The 27660-nt window shown below is 34.1% G+C and overlaps 1 protein-coding gene across 1 annotated transcript in view; it reads left to right on the forward strand.

Annotated features, from left to right (window-relative positions):
• The first annotated feature begins 9754 nt into the window (after positions 1-9754).
• LOC145328512 (uncharacterized) overlaps positions 9755-27660 on the forward strand; it is a 35798-nt gene continuing 17892 nt past the window's right edge. Inside the window, exons 1-10 of the mRNA XM_080172222.1 lie at positions 9755-9903; positions 10889-10931; positions 12514-12542; positions 12879-12897; positions 14987-15065; positions 18159-18221; positions 21456-21499; positions 21920-21963; positions 22176-22224; positions 22414-22493. Of these exons, the coding sequence (XP_080028348.1) occupies positions 9833-9903; positions 10889-10931; positions 12514-12542; positions 12879-12897; positions 14987-15065; positions 18159-18221; positions 21456-21499; positions 21920-21963; positions 22176-22224; positions 22414-22493 (521 nt within the window). The 5' untranslated portion in view covers positions 9755-9832. The remainder of the gene's footprint in view (positions 9904-10888; positions 10932-12513; positions 12543-12878; positions 12898-14986; positions 15066-18158; positions 18222-21455; positions 21500-21919; positions 21964-22175; positions 22225-22413; positions 22494-27660) is intronic.

The following is a 27660-nucleotide window of genomic DNA, read 5'->3' on the forward strand; positions in this document are numbered from 1 at the left end:
ATAACTTAGAAGAAAACATCTTAATGTAGAAAAGCTTTGCTTTTGATGTATAAATAGTATAAATCTATATTGAATGGATAAATAGAAGTGTATAAAATAAGGATTTATATTGAGTTTTAGAAAAAGAACCTACGATTTTGAAAAACTATTTACTACATAAAAGAAGCTATATAAATGTGTGTCTATTAAGATAAAAACACCTTTTAGTAAGAATTGTCAAAAACTAGATGTCCATGATTTATTAAGTATGGGTCTTTAGTTGTATTCTACAAATTTTAAAAGGGGATTATTATCTTATTGGGGATTTTAGCTTATATTATATTCACTTGTTATATATAATATTTTGTCTTTTGTAAATGTGAAAAATTGTCTATATTCCTGAAAAGTAGATTATAGCACTTTTCTTACTTTTTATGTTCAGATATCTAGCACTACAAACATTTATATCTGTCTAATATTAAGTGTTTTTACTAGGGTTGTACCAGTGTTTATATAGATATGGTATTAAGTGTTTTTACTAGGGATGAACCAGTATTTATATTGGTATAATATTAAGTGTTTTTACTATGGTTGTACCAGTATTTATATAGGTATAATATTAAGTGTTTTTACTAGGGTTGTACCAGTATTTATATAGGTATAATATTAAGTGTTTTTACTAGGGTTGTACCAGTATTTCTATAGGTATAATATTAAGTGTTTTTACTATGGTTGTACCAGTATTTATATAGGTATACTTTTAAGTGTTTTTACTAGGGTTGTACCAGTATTTATAGAGGTATAATATTTAGTGATTTTAGTGTTTAAAAACCTTTTTTTAAATTTTACCAAAGTTGAATTATTAAGTTACTTTGACGGATTATAAAATATAAGCATAATTTGTCAAAAGATGGCGGAGATAATTTTATCTAAATAAATTGTATTTTGAAGATGTTAAATATTTAGAATCTGTTTAGAACGGCAGAAATATTTTGCTAAAATTAAATCTACTTAAAAAATTCAAAATAATAGACGAAAAAGTCATCACACACACTTTTTTGAAATCTTCATGCTCTAAAATGCGCTGTTGTTTTAAGAGATATTACAAAACACCTTTTCTAACATAAATGTGTTTTTTTTTACAGAGTACAAGGACCTATAATTATTTTTTCTGTATTCATTCTGGTTGTATCAGAAAATCAAAATGGGCAGTTTATTATGAATCACCCTATATATTCTACAAAAAAGAATATCCTTAACATTACTAGACTCAAACCATCTCCTAATGTCCTGTAAAGAAAAGTAAATGTTGTATTTTATTAACATAGCAGATAATTTATTAACTAGATGTTTATTTAGTTACACTTCTCATTTTAAATATGTTTTAGTATCAGAATGTCTGCTATGATCTTCCTAACCATAAGCAGCTTATAGTGTCTATAAAAAAATGACGTGATGCAATACAAATGAACAATCATAAGCTAGTATATATTTTACTATTAGTCAATAAAAAAGTATACTGGACTATCATTTGTCATTTATATTGTATGACGTAATTATTGCACTTGTGGCTGCTTCTGCTAACCACTAAATCGATAAAAAGAAAAGATTATATAGTTCAAAGACATACAAATTTTGAAAAAGGACAATGTAAAGATTTTCAAGAGAAATAGTACCGAAACAAGGATGACAACATCCATAAGTAGCGAAGCACAAAAAAATCATGGATGGGAATAGCTACAAGTATATTTAAAGTGCATTTACTAACATCAAGAATAGATGTATTGGAGAAAATAAAATATTTTGTTTAATGAAGACGGTCAAAATAAATTACATGAAAGATGCTCATAACAATGGGAAACATTATTTTGATACTGTTATCCCAAAAAAGTTTTAAAATTGGACCAAAAACACCAAAGATATGAGGAAATATGTAAAACATATAAAAATAGCCAAAAACCTGCAAAAAGGTAGTCTGACCGTCATGGTTGTTTTCTTTAAACGACAGGAAATTTTATTTTAATATCTATATCTGAAAAAATTTTGGAAATCGGGCCATATACACCAAAGGTATGGAGAAAAATGTGAAAAATACAAAAATAGCCTGAAACTTTCTTAAAGGCAGTCTGACCGTCATAGTTGTTTTCTTTAAACGAAAGGAAATTTAATTTTGATATCTATAACTGAAAAAATTTTGAAATCGGACCATAAACACTAAAGATATAGAGAAAAATGTGAAAAATAGCCTAAAACCTGCTAAAAACGGTCCTACCGCCATTGATGTTTTAATAATGGGAATGTTATCAAAAAATTTCAGCCTTTTATCTTTTATAGGAGCCGAGAAAATTACGTTTTCCCCAAACTAAGACAGACGGACATACGGACAGACAGACGGACATTTCAAACTATAGAGTAGCTTCGCTACTAAAAATACTATGAAACCTTTTGTTCAATCTTCTTTTTAAAACTTTACAATTGTTTAAATAAAACAAAACTATATGGATCGTAAAAAGATGGAAAAAAAACTAAATGTGTATTTTGTAGATTTGAAAATGTGCATTATCTGTTACTATAACGTTGCGCCATTTTGCTGCAACATTCCAATAAATATCAGGGCGGGGAGATACAATGAATTATTATTATTTAAAATTATCAGGATCTGTGTCTGTCTGTCTGTAGCAAAGAATCTCTGTAACCGCTAAACCGATATAGTTCTCATTTACAATATAACTTTTTTACAGGGAGGTTTATAACTATCTTGGAGGAGAGTACCAAATGAAATATCCCAATAAAAATTCAAAGGCCCTTACACAGTTCGTTTGAAGGTGCTTTGACTTTTGTGTCAGAACCTAAATTGGGACATAGTGCATTTCATTACCCTAGGTTAGGTAACTTCATTTCACTTTTCAATAAAATCTAAAATGCAGCGGTTTTTCAGAAAATTCAATTTGAAAATTTCAAGTTCAATTTTCACCCACTAGGAGTTACCGCATAATCATGACAAGAAAAGCAAAGATTATTTATTTAAAATTTTGAACAACTTTGCTTTTATAAAGTTCTTCATAAAACCACTCCTGAAGTGAGTTAATTAATGGCCATTTTTATCAATTGCTTTGCTACGGTCACGGAAATTCAGCCTTAAATAAATCATATATAGAGAGGTTTTATGACTGACTTTATAAAAGCAAAGTTGTTCAAAATTTTAAATAAGTAATCTTTGCTTTTCTTGTCATGATTATGCGGTAACTCCTAGTGGGTGAAAATTGAACTTGAAATTTTTAAATCTAATTTTCTCAAAAACCGCTGCATTTTAGATTTTATTGAAAAGTGAAATGAAGTTACCTAACCTAGGGTAATGAAATGCACTATGTCCCAATTTAGGTTCTGACACTAAAGTCAAAGCACCTTCGAAGGCACTGTGCCTTAGAGATAAATACTCGTTTTGCTATATGTCAGCTCAAAGCTGCCAACAAGGAATTTTATTTAGGTTGTACAAAATAAAAGTAGCAGAACTTATGTTCATATACTTAGTCTGTATAGAATTTTTAATCTACAGGGTATGCAATTTCACTTAGTTTGCAATCCGTAGTGTCATCCCTACAGATCTCTGACTAAACTCACAATGAAATGGCACCATACACAAAAATTTATTTTATTCTTACACATCCATTTCATTTACTAACTTTTTCTTTTTTCATATGAATAAAGCTACTCGTTTGATTATTACTTCTATTCATGATTAGCAGCTACGCCTTTGGAGGCCTTAACAATTTCTTTTTAGCCTAATTATGTTTTTTTTATTGATTACAGTTTGACTTTAGCAAAGCATTCTTTATAAAAGGTTCTTCCGTGCATTGGAATGTACTAATACTGGAACCCCAAAGTTCTCTTATTCGTTGGGTTCAAAACTTTACAACCAATAATTTTAATCGTTTTGATCGTTAAATAACTCATGTTCTATGAAGCTCTTTATAGTACCTTTAAAAAAGAGGATAAAATTTGAACTACAGTTTAGAAAGCATAGCAACTCTATATTCGTTTATAAATAAATTTATTTAAATATGGACTTTTTAAGTATAGTTGTAAGTCAATGATATTCAATATTTGTATTATACAAAAAAAACAGTTTAAAGATTTAACAAAGATAACAACATCCATAAGAAGCGATTCGCCAAAAAATCCTGGATGAAAATACAGACAAAGTGATTTAAAGAGCAGATGTTCAAGGGTCAAAATTAAATATAAATATAGAAAAAAATAGGAAACTTTTCTTATATATTTTATATGTTTTAGCAATCTTGCAGCCGAAAAAATCACATTTCACCCCATAATATGAGGAAATGGCGGATTGATGGAGAGACAAGTGAATAATTTAGAAGCTTCGCCACTACAACTATAGCAATCAATTGTTTAAGTGATTCATATTTGCATGAATTCTTAGCAATAAAAATATAATTTATTAGATTATAAAGAAAAAGGATTTAACAGAAATATTTTGATTCTCTGTGAATGCATAATTGTGAATGTGAAGAAAAGGAGAATTAAGATCTCATTTATTTTGCACGGCCAAGGCCAACTTTCCAAAGTGTTCGCACAATATTGAACAATTTTAATAGTTGAACAACTATTGAGTGTTTTATTAAGTTGAGTGTCCAAACGTTTCAACCACTAATTTCAATCTACAGGAGGAATAATTATGTGTATTATCAGTGTAGATGTACATAAATTTGTCAGCCATTGTATTATCCCTTTAGATCCCCTAGAACAACTACTCTAGAACCAAGCGTTGGGACAATATGGTATAATTTTATTGTGGTTGTTTTGGTTACACTCTTGTAAGATATAGTAAGAAATGAAAGGCAGGGCTAAATTAAATGAATACAAGACCAATGCATTCTAGTTAATATTAGATGAAAATTAAAATTAGTTGGAAAAACAAGGAATGATAATTAAGGGTTTATTATTCATTTAGTTTTTGACATCTATGACGTTTTTATGCATGTACTATAAACTATATTATTTATCTTGAATATTTTATGATTCTCTTTTAATTTAGCTTACTTCGATTACTACTGAACCGATTGAGTTATACATTTTATTGAAGGTTCCTTGTAGGTTTTATGCTATTTTGTTTTTATATTTAAGTTTGGTCTAAGTCGTTTTTCCTTTGATTCCTTACTCCCTCGAATAAAGAGTGCCATATTAGATAAGTTATCAATTTAATATGGCAAATTAATTGTATCCATGGTTAATCATTTACATTTTTGTTGGAAATTTCAAAATATCATGAAAAATACATGAAAAAGTACACATAGTAACAAAAGAGTCATTAGAAAGAAATGGAATTGTTAATTCTTTCTTGTGTGTGTGTGTGTGTTTATATGTGTGTGTGTGTGTGTGTACTTGGCAGATATTACTTTACCTATCCTGTAAAAATGTTCTCACAAAGTGGTATTATATTGATATGGTAAATTAGCAACTATTTAATTTTTCATCCTTATTTAAACGTAACAAGGTGTAACAAGTTTAGAACTTTTTGGTGGAGAGTTCTTCCTCCTCCTAAAAGAAATCACCCCTGGAAATTATAAAAATTAAACCAAAACAATTAATGTGGAGGGTCGACTCAAACTTTCTTGATATTTGTCAAAGCAAGACTTTTTCCAAATAATAGGATGTATGTCTGTTTAATTTTGATGCATACTAGCTGATGTGCCCATAGCATCTAAGAGTTCTGTATTTGAAGCGATAGGAAAGGGCAAAAGTAACCTAAAACCATCCTGGGATATATGTGAAGTAATTTATAAAAACTATACTATATTGCATAACAACCATCAATAATGTGTGCTATATTAGAGACAGTAAAACTATACTGTATTGTATGAACAAATACCAATAATGTGTGCCACATGAGAGACTATAAAAATATACTGTATTGAATGAACAAATACCAATAATGTGTGCTATATTAGAGACAGTAAAACTATACTGTATTGTATGAACAAATACCAATAATGTGTGCCACATGAGAGACTATAAAAATATACTGTATTGAATGAACAAATACCAATAATGTGTGCTATATTAGAAACAATAAAACTATACTGTATTGTATGAACAAATACCAATAATGTGTGCTATATTAGAGACAGTAAAACTATACTGTATTGTATGAAGTGAAGAAATACCAATAATGTGTGCTATATTAGAGACAGTAAAACTATACTGTATTGTATGAAAAACTACCAATAATGCGAGCCATATTAGAGACAGTAAATATATACTGTATTGTATATACAACTAGTAATAATGCGTGCTATATTAGGGACAGTAAAACTAAACTGTATTGTATAAACCACCAACAATAATACGTGCCAAATTAGAGACAGTAAAACCATCTCTACAAATAATTCTACATTACTACACTGACTTTTTTGCTTAGAAACACTGAATGCATAGAATGCCTTATTTTCTAAAGTAGCTATTATAAACAGTAAGATTTCAGAAACCACCGATTTTTCGTTATTTAAAATCATTTCAGATAATATAATATTATCAAGCCTAAGTTTTAAGCCATTATGTTTAAAATGACGTATTTTCTAAGTCTATGAATACAGGTATCTGCATACAGGGCTAAAGAAGATATAACGACTATAAAAGACCTTAATTAGTTTCACAGTTACCAGTTACAGCCGTACAGACTAATACACATTGTCGAAAAGTTACGAATTTAGACGGTACTTATTTACATAGACTCTAAAATCAACGTCCCGTAATCTTATGACGATCGAAAGTAAAAAGGTACGAGCGTACGTACATATAATTTATCATCATGATACCATAGCTATATCTATCTTTATCTCTCTCTCTCTCTCTCTCTCTATCTATCTATCTATCTATAAATCTATCTATCTATCTCTTTCTCCTTTTCCCGATTTTCTCTGTATATAGATTGGTATTTGTGCCCATCTTTTAGGGTTTGAGCCGAGATCTCTTGGGTCCTCATATTGTCGGTGTTTTCACACAAATACAATTTTTTAAAAATGGTATATATAATATTTCAAAGTAGTTTCCAACGTTTTCCTATTGGTTTGCTTAATAATTTTGGGTACTTTCATGAAATTTAATTGATTCATTCATTAAGATGAGTGTTCAAACGTTTCAACAAATAATTTCTAATCTAAAGAAGGGATAATTCTGTGTATTATATCGGGGGATTTACATAAATTTATCGGCCATTGTATTATCCCTTTAGATCTCTGTAAAACAATGTACAATTTGAATTTACAAGCCAAATCCAGGTTCTAGGGATCATCCTGCAGGTCCTGGTACTACAGATTTTTAGCAAACTTTTGACCTGCATATTTTACTTAGAAAATTGTATTGATTATTAGAATTATATTATATTGATTTTTAAAATGTAAATATAGTTTAAAAGTACAATAGTTGTTTCAAAAGAACATCTTCATACATTTGCGATGATCTCTAAAGAATGTCATGGGCAACGTACCCCATTGCTCTTCTTACTCCCTCCCCCCTTATCTCCTTCTCTCCCTCATTATCAAATCTCTCTCGTTTTAGAAACTATCTATCTATCTATTGGTGTAAGAGCCAGGAAAGAAAGCGCCCATAAAGTTCTAATCCTACAATGCCTTCTGGTTGTGTTTCAGTAGTGAAAAAAGAATACATTTAATGTGATAAATTTTTACTTGCAAACGGGTTGACTGATGTAGATTTACATTTATTGAATCTTGTTTTTTACTTCATTTTGTAATCAAACCTTTAAAATTAAAACAAGAAATAAAGGGGATATGTAATTTTTTTACAATTCCCAACCAAGCAAGGATTTCCATCTATAATACAAAGTAGCTTAATGTCTGTCCGTCTGAAGCTTAAGATCTCAGTAACCGCTGAACCGATTGGGCTCTAGTCTTCAGGGATTATACCTACTGGTCCTGCGATGGTTTTAAGCTATTTTCCTGGGGGGTGGGACACCCCCAACCCCCCAAAAAACTAAAAAACCACCCCCCCCCCCCCCCAATTTTTTTTTTACATTTTTTGTAAAATCTCAGTAACTGCAGAACAAATTGGGCTCTACTCTTCTGGGAACATACCTACTGGTCCTCTGGTGGTTTTAGGCTATATTCTAGGAAGGTGGGACACCCCAACACCCCTAAAAATAAAAAGAATCCCTATTTCCAAATTTTTTATTTTCTTTTTATTTTTGTAAACAAAAACCAGTAATTGGGTTGGGGATACCCCACTGCACCATGGGGCGAAGCCCCCCATGAACCCCCCCTTCCCAAAAAAAAAAAATTAACCAAAAAATTTTTTTGGGCTTTTTGTAACTTCTAAAAATTGACATCTTTAAAAAGTTGTTGCAATTATAGGTATTAAATAAAATTTACAGAGGAGAGTTTTCAATTTTTGTGTATATGTGGTCCAATCAGTGGGACTATCAGAGCTTGCACCGCATACAGGGTACTCGCATATGCTCACCCCGTACGAGATATACGGTGAACAACCTGGGTTTAATTTTTACGAATTGAAATTTTTGTGCATACAGCGCACAACCTGGGTTTAATTTTACCAAAGAGTAATTCGGCAAAGAATAACTTTTTTGAAAATATAACTATAAAATTATTCTGGAGGGTTGACTTTCCATTACCTCATTGGGCGAAGCCTCTAGAGGCTAGGGGCGAAGCCACTAGTTACTTAATAAAACCTAACCTAAAGTAATAAACATGAAAACAAACAAAAAACCACCTCTCATTATTTTCAATTTATGTCATAAACAAATATCATCTAAAAAGCGCTAAGGACAATATTATTAATACCTAAGTTTGAATAATAATTTTACATAAAATACTAGCCACTGCACCCCAAGCCTCTAGGGGCTCTCTATTCGAAAGTATATGAAAGTGGAGAAAAATAGCCCAGAACCATACATAGACTTATCTATAGAAATATCCTAAAACCACTCCAGGATCTATAAGAAGCTTCACTGTAAAGGATAACCATATCGGTTCAGTGGTTAGCGAGATCATTCGTAACATACAAAAAAGTTTCCAACTTTATATACTAAGATACTTCATTTTTTATTTAAAATCCAAGCTTCTAAAAATCTGATCTAAAATTTGTTGTCTAGTGACTAGTAAAACTTTGCCGTAAAACCAAATTTTACAACATGATGGACAAATTTGTTTTAAAAAGTGTTCAGTCAAAATTTTTAAAGACATTTTCCAATTACCCTTTATCTGCTTCAATTTTTTAAAATTGCCACTGAGTTGGTTAATATTTCCCGGTGCTTTCGTATCAATTGAGTGAAAGGAATTGATACAAAATTTTTGACTTTCAAAATGCCACAACAGAAGCCTAAAACCTGCTCAGGATAAACAAAAAAGTGGTTCTGCAAATTACAACCTTTTTTCGTATTTATTCGAAACCGATTAATATCTGGTGGATTTGAACCGGTTCTCATCTATAAGAAAAATATTTATCTAGCATCGTATCATATCCAGTTTTCTACGAATATAAAAATGAACAATAATAAGATTAAAACCAGTTCTTTAGCCCGTGTCTTGGGCATCTCGGGGCCAACAAAACTAGTTTTAATCTGATAAATTTTCATTTTAATATCCACGGGAATCTGTCTATCTATAAAGAATAAAATAGTCTGTAGTTTTGAATCAACACCACTTTGTTATGAAACGTAGGCACTTTTTTCGTGGATTATAAAATCAAAAGAAAAAAAACCTTTAAAACAAATTTCAGAAAATAATATGTGTTATTCCGTCAGTTTAGTATTGAATTCTAGATGATATATTTTTTTGTGAAATAAAATAAAGTTAGGATAATGAGTGTAAATAACAATGTAGATAATTCTGATTCAGAAAAGTCTAGTGTATTAGATTCCCCAACTCGAAGGTAGGTTTTAAGTCATTTTCAAATTCAAATACCCCCCCCGCTCCTCTTATTTTTTTAACCAGTTTTTTTGCTTTCCTATCAATTGTGTGGAAGATATAGTTATATATTTTTAACTTTCGAAAAAGCACAAATATGCCACTTTTCTGAAAATAATTCTTTGTTCCATCTATCCCATATCTGCTACAGAAGCCTAGCCTTACAAAAGATACCTAAAAAATACTAAATCACATTTTGTATGCCCATTTTTTTCTGTATACACAAAGTAACATGAGCCTTCTTAAATCCTTGTGGATTAGTCCCTAGCCTGAAAGAACCGCTTTTTATTATTTTTGTTTGTGTTAGTTTGTTTTTGAGACAAAATTTTAAATATTACCTAAAACTTCCTAAAATTGCTACTGCTTTTTAAGCATTTACATGTTGAAGTTCAATAGTAAAATAGTTATAATTTTAATAAAAATTAGTATGCTTTTTTCATTAGGATTATAAACTTTTTGTTTAAACAAGCCAAATTAATTTCCTATTATAATTTGGAAAACTAACTAAACCCAAAAGTGCACAGAGTAATGTTTGTTTCATTATGCACTCAATTTACACTGTAAATATTATACATATATTATTACAATATTCTTTTCTTTTTGATTGTTAATTTTCTAAGAATGGGTCAAAATATATCTAACATGTAGAGACTATTAAACTACTTCCCTTAAAAGCAAATAGAAATCAATAAAGGGAAAAAAAACAATTTGTAGTATAATTTTGGTTAAAATATGATTTATAAAACAAACAGATAGATATCAAACTATTTCAAATGGACCAAAAAAGAAAAACAAATTTTTTTATTCAATAACTTAAAACAATTTAGTTGCAAGGACATTAATAGAGCCAGCTCATCATTGCAACAAAGAATGCATGGATTGAAAAACCTATTTTTTGCGCATTTACATATGCCACGTGATCTATGGAGAACTATTTTATTTTATTTCAGGAGTTCAGTGAGAAACCTGAGTAAAAGTGTAACACAAACATTAAGGAAATAACATAATTTTTTTTAGTTTTTTGAAACATGTATAATTTATCAAAAAACAAGATGACTTACTTTTAAAAAAAAACATACTTTTAAAAATTTAGGTGTAAGGATGATATAAAATTGTTTTTAAAAAATCAACATGTTTAAAATAGACTTTCTGGTTTTTATTAAAGATTTGCTACGCTTTCTAAATTATTTCTAAATGTTACTAGAATAAGTATGCCAATTTTAAAATAATAGGACAATTTTAACAAGTCCAAATAAACAATTAGCTATGAGAGATAATGGCTATACAAAAGGACTGACTTTAAATGGAGAAAAGCTTATGTTTTCAAAATATGACAAAAATCTCCTTAATCAATGATAAACTTTGATTTGAAAATTGTAGTGTCTGATCAATCATAAAGTAAACTTGCAAATCTAAATAAATTCGACGGTCAGACAAACGAACGTTAACAATTATCGAGTGAAAATATTTGATTTAAGAAACGTGCAGCATGGGCGACCAAGCTTTTTATTTTGGGGGGGGTAAAATTTTTTTAAGGGGGGGGTAATTCGGTTTTGGGGGGGGGTAAAATGGCGCGCGAAGCTCGCCGCAAATTTTTTTTTTCCCCCCCAAAATTTTTACCCCGGGGGTAAAATTTGCTTGGGGGGGTAATTACCCCCCCTGAAATCTGTTGGCAGGGATAAAATTTGTTTACCCCCCCCAAAATTTACCCCCGGGGTAAAATTTTTGGGGGGGTAAGTTAAATTTTATCAAATATTTAGTATTAAAAATGCGCGCGAAGCGCGCAAAAATTTTTTGTGTTAGAGATTTTCTATTTTGGGGGGAGTATTTACCCCCCAAAATTGTTTGGGGGGGGGGGTAAATACCCCCTCCTAAATGGTTGGGGCTGCCTTCGGCACCCCCAGGGTAGGGGTAAATTTTTAATGGGGGGGGTAAAATGAAAAAAAATTTGGGGGTGCCTACGGCACCCCCAAATTCGTTTGGGGGGGGGGGGGTAATCGCCCCATTACCCCCCCCCCCCTTGGACGCCTATAGTGCAATGTTTGAGATTTGTTGAACTATTCTAACCTGTCTATTTGGTAATGACAGACCCAACTTGAATTAATATATGAAAGCTTATATGTTATATTATTATAATTGTATCAAATATTTTATAATCTTGTTGTGTGGATTGTATGAAGTTTACTTTTACATGAAGGAACAACTTAATTAATGTTCACTTACATGTAAAAACTCATTATATCAAGTAGAATAAGATTCAGGGAAAAAGGATTGGGTAACTGAAGATACTAAATATATCAAGTAGAATAAGATTCAGGGAAAAAGGATTGGGTAACTGAAGATAATAAATATATCAAGTAGAATAAGATTAAGACTTTAATTTATGGATGGTATCACCTTGTTTTAATGACAAAATGATGAACGAATAATTCCACTAATATGTTTTATGATGGCTGATAAAAGGCCAAATAGATTTATTTTCAGATGCCATAACCCTGTCCTGAATATCATTAAATAAAGTATATCATCTTATTTTGTTTGAATAATTAATAAATTATGTTAATGGTAAATAAACAGGCAACTACAAAAGGATGAACACAACGCCAGGAATGTACAAATAAAAATGATATAAATATAAATCTAAGTTTAAATTAAGATTGTTCATATTTAACATCAGTTTGACTTTTGTAAAATGTTTGATAATACAAATGGATAGGATATGGACTAAATGTACACCTCCTGTGCAGAATTACTCCTTCTTTACATAAACACTATTTGTTGAAGATTTTGAACACAGCTAGATTAAACTAAACAATCAAGTTTCAATGTAAGTTTTTAAACCAAAGAATGAGAGAGAGCATGTTTGTAAAAAGTAATTTTATAAAAAAAAAATTCATAGTTTTATATTATTATTTTTATATTATTTTTTTGCATTGTTTACAGAGTTGCACAGTTTGTTAGGAATTGTTTCACAAATAAATAAATAAAAAAGATAGGAGAGAGAGAAAAAAGAGAAAATGAACGTGAGAGAGAAAGAGAGAGAGAGAGAGGTTGTAAGATAGATAGATAGATAGATAGATAGATAGATAGATGGATAGACTAATAATTAGATAGGAAAACCGAAAGATAGATAGATAGATAGACAGGTAAATAGATAGATATTTAGGTAGATTTATAGGTAGCTCTAAGAATAGGGAGAAAGATGAGAGAGAGAAAAAAAGAGAGATGGAAAGATAGAATGAAAAGTGAAAGGAAAAAAAGAAAGTAAAAGTGAGATAGATACATGTGCAGCATTTATGCAGATTTATGTTGCAATCTCTGACCCTTGAGCAGATCAATACATAAACAAGGACGTACAATATTAACATTTCTAAAGAAACAAGGATTACAACATCAATAAAAGCGAAGCTTTGAAATGATATGACAAACGAACATTAACACTTGATTATAGAGAAGCTTTGTACTTTGTTGTCCTATAAATCAGTATTCCAAAAATCAGAATAATCAGATAATAATATCAAATACAAATTTGTTAAAAATTTGAAAATTAATGTGTTTAAAATGGACGTACGGATATTCTGGTGACGATATTAGAGATGCTACGCTCTCTAAATCGTACCTCACTAAAACAGGAATCACCATTCCAAGTGTGTAATCGATACGACAATTCTAACATGCTTACGTTAACGAAAAATGCTATCCATTCCGAATTAAATTAACATTTATAATGAAAAACTACCAGAGCTATAAGAAACATGTTCATAGAAGTTAAGTTCTATGTTCATCTATTATAAAATATTTTCTTATTTAACTAGGACTCACCATAAAACGGCATACAATAATTAATTAGTTTACTAATTTAGTGTCAATAGAGCTCAATCGATATTTTAAAACGTTTCCATTAGTTTCACACCCACACTGGATTACACCTACTTACTGCGCCCAAGCCCCTAACCCCTGCAAATTAGGAAAAAAAATTTCCGACTATCAGAAATTCAAAGTAAAATATCGCTTCCTTAAAACTTTTCTTTAACAACATTTGTTTTCAGCTGGCATTTTTATGTTAGAAAAGCTTAATTATAAAATTTGAAATAAAAAAATGGAGGATCAGGACCTTTAAGCTCTATTTTTAAGTAATGAACCAATCTGAGCACTTTTTGTTGTACAACAATTGGAAAACTAAAAGTGACATTTTGTGCAACATATTAAGCCAAAGTTGCTAAAAACAAGTATTATTCAATGATTTCGTAATTCTGAAAAGGTTGTTTGATATATATGGTAAACAAACTTTAATAGCGACGCAACTCAACTAATGACCTTTTAATTTTTGGATATTCTTTGATAAACTAGCAATATTTTTTATGTTTATTTAAACAAAATCGTTAAAGCTTTTTGGTGCTTGCTTACATGTGAAGACCGGAGCACCGACCCCCCCCCCCCCCCCCGCTTAGTTTTGACAAAAATCAAAAATAAGGGGGGGGGGTAGTTTTTTAATGTCTGGAAAACGGCAAGGAGGAAAAAAGCAAGGCAAGGCAAAGACTTAACCCCCCCCCCTTAATTTTGAAGAAAATCAAAAATAAGGGGGGGTAGTTTTTTCACTGTACAACACGCCAGAAAGTTGAGTGAGGTAAATCAAGTAAATCCAGTATACCAGAGGGGAAACCTTATAACAGGGATATTCATGTTTTGGAGCATAATTTCCTTATTTATTGACTGATTTTAGTAATTGATGTATCCCTGAACAGGTAGTCTTAAGGAGAATATATCAGAAGTGTTTTCATGGGGACAGTCCCCACATGTAAGCAAGTACCAGCTTTTTTTATTTCATATAACCATGATTTTGTTCTATTTTGTTTCTCTTTATAGCATTTTAACTGACTTTCTTAGACATTAGAATATAAAAACAATATATAGTGAGTTGATCCGCCCCCTTTCTCATCAAGTGCACCTAGAGGCTCTATTATAATATAGGCTTGTAAAAAACAAAAGTAAGATAGGTCCAAAAGAATAGAATTGAAATAATCTGAGTGAAACAATGTATCTCCAGCAGAGCGAATGCAAGGTTCTACTCCCGGCAACAATTATGTGAATCTATTTCTACCTTCCTTATTTTAACCTCCTTTACAGGTAAAACTATTGTTTCATATACTTGATTATAATTGTCCTTGTTCTCTTGTTTGTAAAAAAAGATTACATGTATAACAATAAATGTATAAGTATAGATGTATAATCCAGACAACTTCCTGGCACAAGTGGTGGGGACCTTTTTCGTCTGCAATCAAATTGCTCTTTAAGCTTGCTTATAATAATGCCATCCTTTTTAGCTTTTCATTCAGATGTTGCTATGATCGCTTATGATACTTTCATCCTTGTTCTTTCATTAATTCCATGTTGCTAAACTTGCTAAGGATATTGTCATCCTTGTTCTTTTTTCAATCCCATGTTGCTAAACTTGCTATGGTTATTGTCATCCTTGTTCTGTTATTAATCCCATGTTGCTAAACTTGCAGGGTTGCATGCTGTCATCCTTGTTATATTATTAATCCCATGTTGCTAAACTTGCTAAGGATATTGTCATCCTTGTTCTGTTATTAATCCAATGTTGCTTAACTTGCTAAGGATATTGTCATCTTTGTTCTGTTATTAATCCCATGTTGCTAAACTTGCATGGTTGCTGCTACATATCATATCAAGAAGGTTCTTTGAGAATGTAACAAATAAATTATAAAGAATAAAAACTTCATAAATATAGAATAAAACCTATGTACCTCATACTTGCCTTGCTACAGTCCATGACACTTTAACGCCAGGCTCAACTACCCGGGGTATCTGAGGAGAGCTAATAAAACCTTTATAATTAGCGTGCTCTTTGAAGAGGATCAAGGTTTGAACCCAGGCCACCTTTTAAATGCATTGGTCGGCGAGTGGCATAAAAAAAATATTAGTTCATAAAAAGTAGCAACTTATTACAACGCACATTAAGAACTTAGAGATAATGGTCTTGCAATCAAAGTGCATGTCGACGGATAACTGCTACTTTCAATCAAGTTATTTGTTATATTATCTGAATACCGGTTATAGGCCCTTCCTCCATCTTTTTCCTTTGATATGATGCATTATTGAATTCTTCTATTCATATACAGAAACTCTTACAACAAACTATGCACCAAACTTTAATTCTAAGTTGCCGAATCTTGATAGATATTTCCTTTCAAATCTATCAATTGGCAGGAAAAAAATATCAATAAAATGTAAACCCTGATACTCTTCAAAGTGTATAAACTCTTTCTGCTTTAGCTTAGTACCTTTCTTAAAACTCGCAACCTTGGCAGCTTAACACGTAGCGCACCCGCTCGTCGTCGGGGAGGTGATAGATCATAATCTCGGCCGGCTTAACACTGCGTCATACATAAAGTCGCTAAGAATTGAAATTTCTAATGCTGCTATGTCAGATGCCGACAGTATTGATTTTATTTTTTTTATTTTAAATTTTAAATTGCGCATACATTAAGATCCATAAGTACTTGGTCATTTTATAGTAATCTCATATCAACTATCTATAATACAAAGTAGCTTGATGTCTGTCTGTCCGTCCCTTAAGATCTCGGTAACTACTGAAACGATCGGATTCTATCCTTCAGGGTATATACCTATTGGTCCTGTGGTGGTTTTAAGCTATTTTCTTGGGGGTGGGACACCCCAACCCCCCCAAAAACAACAACTCCTCCATTTTTTATGGGGAAGTTAGTTCACATAAAACTACTAGCAGCACCAGTACTACTTAATTTTGAATTTTTAAATTTTTATTTTTTTAATTACCTTTTGGGGCAAAGCCCCTAGAGGCTAAGGGCGAAGCCGCTAGTAATGTATATGTGGATTATTAATAAAGGTAGTTAACATAGATCGACAGAGTGTCGATATAAAGATTTGTGTGATTTTACATCAGAGATATTTCAATACAGCACAATCCGTATATTTCATTTTTAAACCTTTAATTGTTTTTTTAAGGTAAATATTTAGATTAACCATTTTTTGAAAACAATATGGCAACTGTATTCTACTTTTCTAAATGTATTTTCTTCTGCATTTTTTCAGGGTTAACAGTTTAGTTTACCTGGTTTATATCCATCTATTTCAGTATCAACTTTTTTGTTATCTCTTCATCTCTATATCCAAATTATCCAATTTTCCTTTCTAATTTAAGTTATCTATAATACAAAGTAGAACGATGTCTGTTTGTTTGTCTGTCTGTCTGTAGCGAAGGATCTCGCTAACCGCTGAACCGATCGGGTTCTCCTTTACAGGGTAGCTTCTCATAGGACCGGGAAGGGCTCAACCCCCCCCCCCCCAAAAAAAAAACAATTTTCTTTTTAAAACTAAAATTAAAATAGTGGGGTTGACTACCCCCCCCCCGGGCCCGCCCGCAAAAAAATCCCCCCCCCAAATTTTTTTTTAATTTTTCTTTTAAATCTAAAATACGAAAAATTGGTTTGATTAAACCTCTTGGGGCAAAGCCCCTAGAGGCTAGGGGCGAAGCCGCTAGTCGCATTATATAAAGTAATATTTTTTTACTGTAGTGATTTTGATAACTTGTAAGTTTGGTTTTAGGCTATTTTCCCACTTACATTACTCCTTTGAGGCAGATGCTAGGCAGATGCCGAGATGCTGGGTGCGAAGCCGCTAGAAAATATACATATCATATTAGGATATTACTGTATGTCCATTAGGATATTACTGTATGTCCATTTTAAGTAAATATTTATTGCTGTAAAGCTATTACATAAAAATGAATATAAATTTTACCATTGGTCAATTACAATTTCTACTGACCTATCATTGGTACTTAATATAGATTATAAGTCATGAAATGTTTCATGATTTTTTTGTATATATTTTTTATCTATGGACCATTTGTACTGAACCATCTGTTCTTTAAATCACTTTTGTCCGTCCATCGAAGTTTTTATTTGCTTTTTGTACCGTATATATATATTTAGAGTAAAGTATTGGGACAAAGTGACTCAAAAATGTCAGCCATGTGACGTCATAAAAATGAGGGATTATCCATCTCTTTTTTAGGGGTTTTCTTTCCTACTTCACCTCTCATCTCCGTCATTTTTAGGACGTCACATGGCTGACATTTTTGAGTCTCTTCTACACAAAAAACATGATTTTTATTTTCTTGTTATTTATTTGCTATATATTCTGTATTCATTTTAGGTTTATCAGTTTACTTGGTGTTAGCACATGGATTTCAACATTTCCATACTGCTAATTTTACTATAGGAACAATTCATTTAGAATATTAAAAAAAAAATTTCCAACCAGGAAGGAAGGAGACATTAGACTTTAAATTATAGCACAGGTACCCAAAGTTGTAAAGAAACATTTGTTTGCTTTTTAACCAATTATTTTAATATGATAAGGTATGACGTTCATAGTTAAGAATGTACACTAATTTATCAAAATATCGTCCATTGTCTTTTACCTTGAAATGCCTTATTTCAATCGTATAATTTAAGAAAAAAGTTTGGGTATAGTCCCTTTCGTAACATCGCATATTATGGGGCAATTCGTATTTTTTACAGTAGCTTTTCTCCTACTTCTGGCCCCTGTGGGGCCAATTACCTAACCCTGTGTGGCAATCACCTAACCCAATATAACCTAACATAACCTAAATTAACCTATAAAAAGCCATTTTAAAAATACGACGAATCGCACCTTATGGGTCGATGTTACGAATAGGACTATTCCCAAAAGTAGCATAGATTATAAACCATTAGGAAAGATTAGGTTAGGCTAAGTAAAGATTGGAATAGCCCCGCAGGGATAGTATCCCGTAGTGATGGGACTCATTATAATCAAAGCCTCCAAGCAAGGGCTTGACATATTTCTTCACTAAAAATGAAAAAAAAGGCTGGGCAGTTTTTGGTAATCCATGAAAAAGCCTTTTATTCCAGTGTTTTCTGTAAAAGTTTTACTTATCAAATGTAATGTGAAATAAGTATGACTATTGGTGTAATTAGATTTAAGAGAAGCTTCGCTAGTTATACCCAGGGAAGAAAAGGACATCGGGTTGTTACACTATACTAGTCCCCAAAGTTTTGTGATAATGTTTTCATATTCGTTAGATTAACAACTTTGGGGATTTAATGAATTTGGATTGGTTTGTTTTAATAGTTCAGTATCCAAATGTTACAACCATTAATGTTAATCTGTAGAAGTGGTGATTTTGTGTATTATTATTGGGGATGTACATCAATTCATCGGCTATTGTCTTATCCCTTTATATCCCTGGGTAAAAATGCTGTTAAACAATCCTTTCCACAATCAGAACTTCTCAGAAAGAGTGCAGAGATAAAACCTTTCTAAGCAAGGATAATTAAATCCAAAAGTTGCGCCAGCTTACAAACTTATGCAAAAACATGTCAGTAAACAAGTTAACAATTTAAATATTAAAGTAAAAGAATAGAGAGGGAAGGGGTTATACAAAGTTTTCTCGTATCCAACCCGTGGACCCTGTGCCAATCAAATCAGCGAATAGCATCAGAAATATTAACACAGCCAATCGGTAAAAAATAACAGGTAGCATTTTGCTAGCCGACGAAAAAGGTCCCCAAACACTGGATCCAGTTAGTTGTCTAGGTTATACATCTATATTTTTAGATTTATTCTTTTACCTCGAATTAAGGACGGACGAACTTATGGACAGACTTATACCAGTCATAGAGTAGTTGCACACTTGTAATACAAGCAATACATGGTAGTGCATAAAGGAGAGGGATGAAAAAGCAATATTTTTTTGCAAATGACCGTAATAAACATACAACTACTTTTCTTACCTTCACAAAATATCTTTTCCAGCATGGCTTCGAAACCACTTAATATCCGCTGGATCAGAACCGGTTTTCAGTCAGGCTGAAAAATCATGTTTAAACAACTTTCTAATTTTCAACAAATACTAAAATTGAAATAATAAAATTGATACCAGTTTTATTAGGGCAAACTCAAATTAATTTCCTTTTACTATCCGTGGAAAGTTGTCTATAATACGATTTGATAAATAACTATTAAACATTAAATATCTGTTTATTCTAGCTGTTGCTGTATCTATCTATCTTATTATATATCCGGCTATCTATCTGACTAAAATGGCTACTATTTACAATAATGGGGTCATTACTGACAAGATAACAAGAATAGTTTCACCACTAAAGCAAACTTTTATTGCTTTTTGTATCTATCTATGTTCTTCTTAAAAACCAAGTTTTATTATTCCAAGAAGAGAAAACCCGCAATTTTAACTTCTTTTTATTCATAATTAAGCTTTTTAATTATGTTATTCAAGTAGTAATTTTAAAAATACATATAAAATCAAGACTTAAATAATGACATGGTAATATCAATTGTGATGATGAGCCAAAAAATATCATTTTTTAAAAACAACCTTAAAAACATGTGTTTTAAACTAATATGTACTATTAAATTATTTTTGACCAGAGATCCACTACGTTAATTTAATTTACCTAGTGATTCAATTACAATACCCGCCAATCTAAATGTTAAATTGAATGCCTCAATCTTTAAACCATGTCTCAACTAATTATAATCTTATTTTTGTCTTATTGTTCTATTACATTTGAAATTTTTCATTATTGTAACAGAATAGTACCACAAATGTTAGATAATAATAGTAAGTAAATCTCGAAAATTGCAAAGTTGTGTTTCAATTAGCAGTATACTATGCAATTAAGATTATAGGAAAATGGTTTCGGTTTTAATCTACTAAGGATACAAAATAAGACTGTCCATATGTTTATTTCGATAGCAAGTTTGTATTTCTTTATCACTTTCTGAGTTACTAGTTTACTTGAGTTCAACCCCATTTTGATTTTAGTTTTTTTAAAAAAATTTGGGCTCAGAGGTCATTTTTTCCAAAGGCATTTTCTCTTGAGGGGTTGGTGGTCCCCTCCCTCAAAGTAGTCATATACCTGCACATGAGAGGTTATCCTTCGGTATACAAAGAGAGACAGACAGACATCCTGTAACTTTTATGTAAGGCTAGATACAAATGGATATAATAATTATTTTAACTCAATCTAAGTTGAGATTAAAACTGTTAAGCAAAAGCAGATAGAGTGACCGGTTTATTTGTACAACCAGACATCTAAACCAAATAACCTGCAACCAAACTGCATAAACGAGTGCATAAGCACACAAAGGCAGGGAGGGGACATTGGGCTGTTTATGACACTAGTCCCCTAAGTTATATACTGACGTTTTCTTAATCGTTGGCTTAAAAATTTTGGGTACTTTTAATTAATTTTAATTTATTGGTTCATTAAGTTGAGTGTCTAAACGTTTCAACCACTAATTGTTATTTACAGAAGAAATAATTTAATTGGTTATCATTGGGGATGTACATCAATTTATCGGCCATTGTCTTATCCCTTTAGATCCCTGACACAAAGGTATCTTCTCGAATACTTGGAGTAAAGTTTAATGAATTGTTTACCTTAGTTTACCAAACTCCGTCCAACCTTAGCCTAGAAGGAAAACAGGTGACAATTTATCTTAGCTGGGATACTCAATAATCTAGATTAAAGGTTTGTACGTTCTAATCTCAGTTTAATAAAAAAAAAGAATCAATGCAAGGTCGCCCAAGAAGTGGCAAATTGAGGGATGATGAAACAAAATAAAAATTTTGAGGATGAAAATTTCTAGTATGGCTTGGAAACCTATTACCCTGAACTTTCGGTTCCTTTGGGGGCCAACAAAACTGGAAGTGATCATATGATTTTGATTTTACCATCCACGGAAAGCTGTCTATAAAAAGACGCGACTAATATTGATAGAGCTACATTTCGGCCAAAGGAGCTAGAAGTAATAAAAAAATTAAGGGAGGGGTTTTTAAGGTGGTCAATAAATATGTTGGAGTGAAAGCACCCTTTACTAATATTAATAAAAAAATGTTTTCGTAGGTTGAGTTGATGTGTAGAACAGATTCTCATTGGGAATGGTGTAGGTAATATTTTATTGAGCGTTGATACTCTGTAATCATCTTTGTCTGTATGCCTAAATGAACGTCTATTAGACGGTAAAAGTTTTAATGGTGAAAATTATGGTTTTAGGACAGTCAGTAATAACCTGATTCTCTCCTAACCAAATATAATTAAAACACGTTCTTTTATATTTTTGCATTAATTATCATTGTTTTTATCAAGAATTTGATTTTAGATGGGTTCATATGAAGAGATATTGTGAATGGGAATGGCTTTCTCCTGAGGTAGGCTTTAAATACATTAATATGGTTAGATGTCGGTTTTTTTAAAAATAAGATATATGTGCGTCTGTCTATCTCATTTTTTTAATTTCTTTCGGGGCTCTTTATTTTAAGACAAACGTAAATGCTTTTACTCTAGCTTTATGTTTTGGAAATAAATTCTTGTTTGAAACCTTTACTTTTTGCACTTAGGAGGGAGTAGTTGAGACCAGCTGTAATATGGAGAATGTTCAACTTATTGGGGATTATGACAGCCATGAATGTGGTATCAGGTAGCTACTAGATAGATAGATAGATAGATAGATATATAGATAGATAGATAGATAGATAGATAGATAGATAGATAGATAGATAAATAGATAGATAGATAGATAGATAGATAGATAGATAGATAGATAGATAGATAGATAGATAGATAGATAGATAGATAGATAGATAGATAGATAGATAGATAGATAGATAGATAGATAGATAGATAGATAGATAGATAGATAGATAGATAGATAGATAGATAGATAGATAGATAGATAGATAGATAGATAGATATATAGATAGATAGATAGATAGATAGATAGATAGATAGATAATTAGATAGATAGATAGATAAAAATATATTTATATACATGAATATGAATATAGGATGGTTATATACAAACCTAATCTAAGGTAATTAATCCTTATCACTAACCACAGTATATCTATGTATTCTGTTAGTCAATTATTACCATTCTTATTTTATCTATTTAAAAGCACTGATATTCTTTCATTAGCGACGGTCTGTAAGAATAGATGATAAATCCAGTTACAATAAAGTAACATTTTGAATTTGGAAAGCATAACAAATTTATAATTGTACCAGAAAGTTAAAGTTTTATCATTTAATTCTTAAAAATTATATTGAAATTTAATTCTTTTCATATTAAGCATGATTTTTTAGTTATGAATATATAATGATACACTTAGAAATAACTTAAAGTAAAAGTTTAATGAATACAATATTATCGTCAATTGATGAAGCGTATATGTCATGAATGATTCTCACTTATGAATTAAATTTAGATAGATAAGTTAAAAAGACAAAACTGAAGTATAAAGTAGTAAGGTTATTTTTTACTATTTTAATCTTTCTTGTCTTTACTTCTTGTCGAGACCTTAGGTTTTTTTGGCACAATCCATCCCTATTTCAATTCACAATCTCTAAATGCTAGAGGAGCAGCCGCTAGTAGAAAATATATTTAAAAAGATAGAGATAGGAAATGCTTGGTTAATGAACCGTAACTATGACATCTTCATGAAGTAGACCCATTGACAAGAAACAAGATAGATTAGGATAATAGTCAAGGACAGAGGGATAGACCCATTGACAAGAAACAAGATAGATTAGGATAATAGTCAGGGACAGAGGGATAGTCCCATTGACAAGAAACAAGATAGATTAGGATAATAGTCAGAGACAGAGGGATAGTCCCATTGACAAGAAACAAGATAGATAAGGATAATAGTCAGAGACAGAGGGATAGACCCATTGACAAGAAACAAGATAGATTAGGATAATAGTCAAGGACAGAGGGATAGACCCATTGACAAGAAACAAGATAGATTAGGATAATAGTCAGGGACAGAGGGATAGTCCCATTGACAAGAAACAAGATAGATTAGGATAATAGTCAAGGACAGAGGGATAGACCCATTGACAAGAAACAAGATAGATTAGGATAATAGTCAGGGACAGAGGGATAGTCCCATTGACAAGAAACAAGATAGATTAGGATAATAGTCAGAGACAGAGGGATAGACCCATTGACAAGAAACAAGATAGATTAGGATAATAGTCAGAGACAGAGGGATAGTCCCATTGACAAGAAACAAGATAGATAAGGATAATGTCCTGGACAGAGGGATAGAGAGAACATCAAGATCAGAAGCAGCTAATAGTGCCTAATAAAAAAGGACGTCAAAACACTACAAATTACCAATGATAGGCCAGTATACATTTTACCATTGGTCAATTACAATGCATACTGGCCTATCATTGGTCATTTGTATTGTATGACGTCATTAATTATTAGGCACTATAAGCTTGTCAGAATCCTCCAGAGTGCGGGATACACCATAAGGTCTTTTATTGGTGTATCTCTCAACTAAATCTTGCTGATGAAGTTTCTAGGGGCAACCAACTTATTAAATGCACAACCTTTGTTTAGAAGTCCTAACTATGCATGGTAATTAGTTATTCCTGTTTTAGACATACTCCTTGCTCCAACTACCATACATACCGAAAAATCTCAAAACTGTGGCTACATGCAATATGCAAAAAATGTGTTCTTTTGAGTTTTAACAATTATGAATACAGTAACCTTTTCTAAGTTAAGAGTAAATTAAAGGCTTTGCACAAGTCAAAGCTCCACAAATTGATTTATTTGCTTGTATAAAAGTTGCAATTTATAGCCTGGAAGAGGGATTAGCACGTTTTTGACATTAAAATAGTGTTATGTTCTCTTTTTTAAACCAATGATTATTACTTAAATAATTATATTTTTAAAACAAGGATAGTCTGGTAAGCCGAGCGTTCTCGGCCCACAGGGTAACGAGTTCGGATTCAACGAGCCCTAGCCTTTAGTTATTCTACCAAAACAAACAAGCAGGATTCAATCATACAGAAATTATATATTTAAACTGAATAATATTTACAGAGAATGTTTACTATATATATACAACAGATTATAACAATGGTTAGGTTTGAAGGGGGTGTGGGACGCTAGGGCTTAGCTCCCGGCGGTAGACAGGCTGTGGGGGCAGCGGTGGTAAAAGGGGAGGCAGCGCCTCCCGGTTGTATAATCGCGTGAATAGCGCGTGATTGCTGCATGTTTGAGTCCCCTCCCCACATTTAGGCAGGCCAGTTTGACCGCTGGGTTGCGGGGTCAACAGCGGTCATGAGATAGATGGTGATATAATAAGATTAGTGCAGGGGGTTTGTTATCATAAGTCCCAGCGAAGCAACTCTGTAAACTGCCTGTCCGTCTGGTTGTCGTATTACCACAACCTCCCCTTCAAGGGTTGCGTGGCTCTCGAGCCACCAGGCCTTGAACCTGGGGATACGACAACCTGTGCCTGCGCAGGACAGGCTCTTCTTGAGGCACAGCTCGATGGAGGACAGCTCGGGCTACACAGGCTCCCCGGGACACTCGTTGTTCGGTCTGACTGTGGTTGGATATCAGCATTGTCAGCTCCTGGTTGGCTTCTAGACGTGGGTTGGCGACGGCCAAGCCCCGCCGCTGGAAATTTTGCCTCGTCTGCAGGATTAGCTCTGCCTCAGCTGGTAACTGGACACGGAGGCCTAGGCTGACTCTGGTGGTTCCTAAGGGGGGAATGACGATGGCAGAGGGCGCATAGAACTCCATGGGGGCGCCTGCTTGATTCAGGTTGCTTGGCCTCCTAGCTCCTACCCGGATGGGGATGGCTGTCATCAACAGGGGGCACATGGCTTCAGCTTCGTCTTCTGGGGCGGCCTCTTCCATCGCAGTGGCTGGTTCTTCTCCTACAGGCTCGCTGCTGGCTGGCAGGTTCTCCATGTCCGCGTCAGGATTCCAGATGGCATCTCTGGGTGGCTCTGGAGCGGGCGGCGGCGGCGGTGGTTCGTTGGGCTGCTCCTGCAGGTTCTCCTCTACTGGGTCACGATCCTGGCCGCTAGGCTGTGGGGCGGCTGCTGCTGGCTGGTGCACTGGGAGCTGTCCTGGGTCGCTAGCTGCGGGCGCCGCCGCTCCAACTGGCAGCTCGGTGGCATCCTCGTCGCCGTCCATATCAACTTGGATGTCTGCTGGGATCTGGTGGGCAGTCACATCTCCAGTGTATTTGCGCAGTCGGCCTACATGCGCGGTAACTTCTGAGATCCTGGCTACTGGAGAGGCAGGTTTGATGACATAATGTACTTCTGTAGCTTGCCTCACTACTTTCCAGGGGCCAGTCCATCTCTTGGTAATCTTGGCTGCCTTCCCTGGCACCAGGCGGGGGGCCAGGTACCAGACCAAGTCTCCAACCTCATACTTGGCCGTGCCTTCGTAAGCTGCCGCGCTCCTCCGGATGGCTCCCTCCTCCTTCTGCTGGATGGCATCATACACTGCATAGTAGCGCTGCAAGAGAGCTTGGACGTTGGCTGGAACTGAAGCATATTCGGTCTCTGGCAGCCGTAGTACCATGTCCACTGGAAGTTTGGCCTCTCTCCCAAAGAAGGCCAGGAACGGGGTCACGCCAGTGGATCTGCAGGCCTTGGTGTTGTAGGCGAAGGCAATGGCAGGCAGGTGGGGCTCCCAGTTGTTATCGTCTCTGTCTAGGAACAGGCGCATGCCTGTGTTGAGCGTCCTATGAAACCTCTCCACTCGGTTGGACTGCGGGTTGTAGGGTGGTGGATGTGTCAGGCCAATCTCAAGCCTGGAGGCCAGTTCCTGGAATACCTGGCCGGTAAACTCCATTCCATTGTCGGAATGGATCTTCAGGGGGCATCCGAACGTGGCCAGGTGGCGGTGCAGCAGGGTCTCAGCCACCGTGAGGGTGCGCTTGTTGGGGATGGCGTAGAGGCTGACAAACCGGCTGAACCCATCTTGGCAGGTGAGGATATAGCGGTTCCCAGCTGGGGTCTCTGGCAGTGGCCCCACCAGGTCGATAAATAGGACTTGCTGTGGATACCCCTGGCGGGAGGGCACGTGTATCCCTTGCTTCAGTCTCTCCTTGGTAACCTTCTGGACACACTCAGGGCAAGTCTGAACCATCAGACGGATGTCACAGGCCAGGTTGGGCCACCAGAAGTGCATGGCAACGCGGGCGATAGTCGCGTCCATCCCAAAGTGCCCAGCCATGGGGGTCCCATGGGCTAGAAAGAACGCGTCCTGCTGGAGGGCCGAAGGCAGCAGGTATCTTGTCCTCTCCCATGTCAGGGTCTGGTCAGTGGTGGTGAGGCAGCCATGCTCGTCAAGCCCCAAGGCTGGGAAGCGGCTGGCGTACTGCTGCTCGTCTCGTTCCTTGCCACGCAGCTCAGCCTTAGTTGGGGCTTTGCCATCAGCCACCCATTGGCGGACACGGAGCAGGATGGGTCCTGTGTCTGGGCCTCCAATACTCTAGCTGGATCCAGTCGGGCGGCAGGGGGCCGGCTAGCTGCGGACTCCCCTAGCTGGCAAAGGTTGTGGATATACTCAGCCTGCTCTGCTAATTCTTCGGCGCTAGCCGTTGGCATGTTGGCGTCTTCCCGGCGGCTGAGGGCGTCGGCGTTGGTATTCTGGGTGCCAGGCCGGTGGCAGACAGTAAAATCTAAGGCCGCTAGCTCCTCCTGCCAGCAGGCCACCATCCCTGTGGATGTGTTCAGTGATTTCATTTGTAGCAAGGCTGAGGAATCAGTGTTGATCTGGAAGCTGCGGTAGGACAAGATGCCGTGGAATTTTCGGATCC

Source organism: Acartia tonsa, chromosome 9 (genome assembly GCF_053477335.1).
Source record: "Acartia tonsa isolate MP-2025a chromosome 9, ASM5347733v1, whole genome shotgun sequence".
Lineage (NCBI taxonomy): Eukaryota > Metazoa > Arthropoda > Copepoda > Calanoida > Acartiidae > Acartia > Acartia tonsa.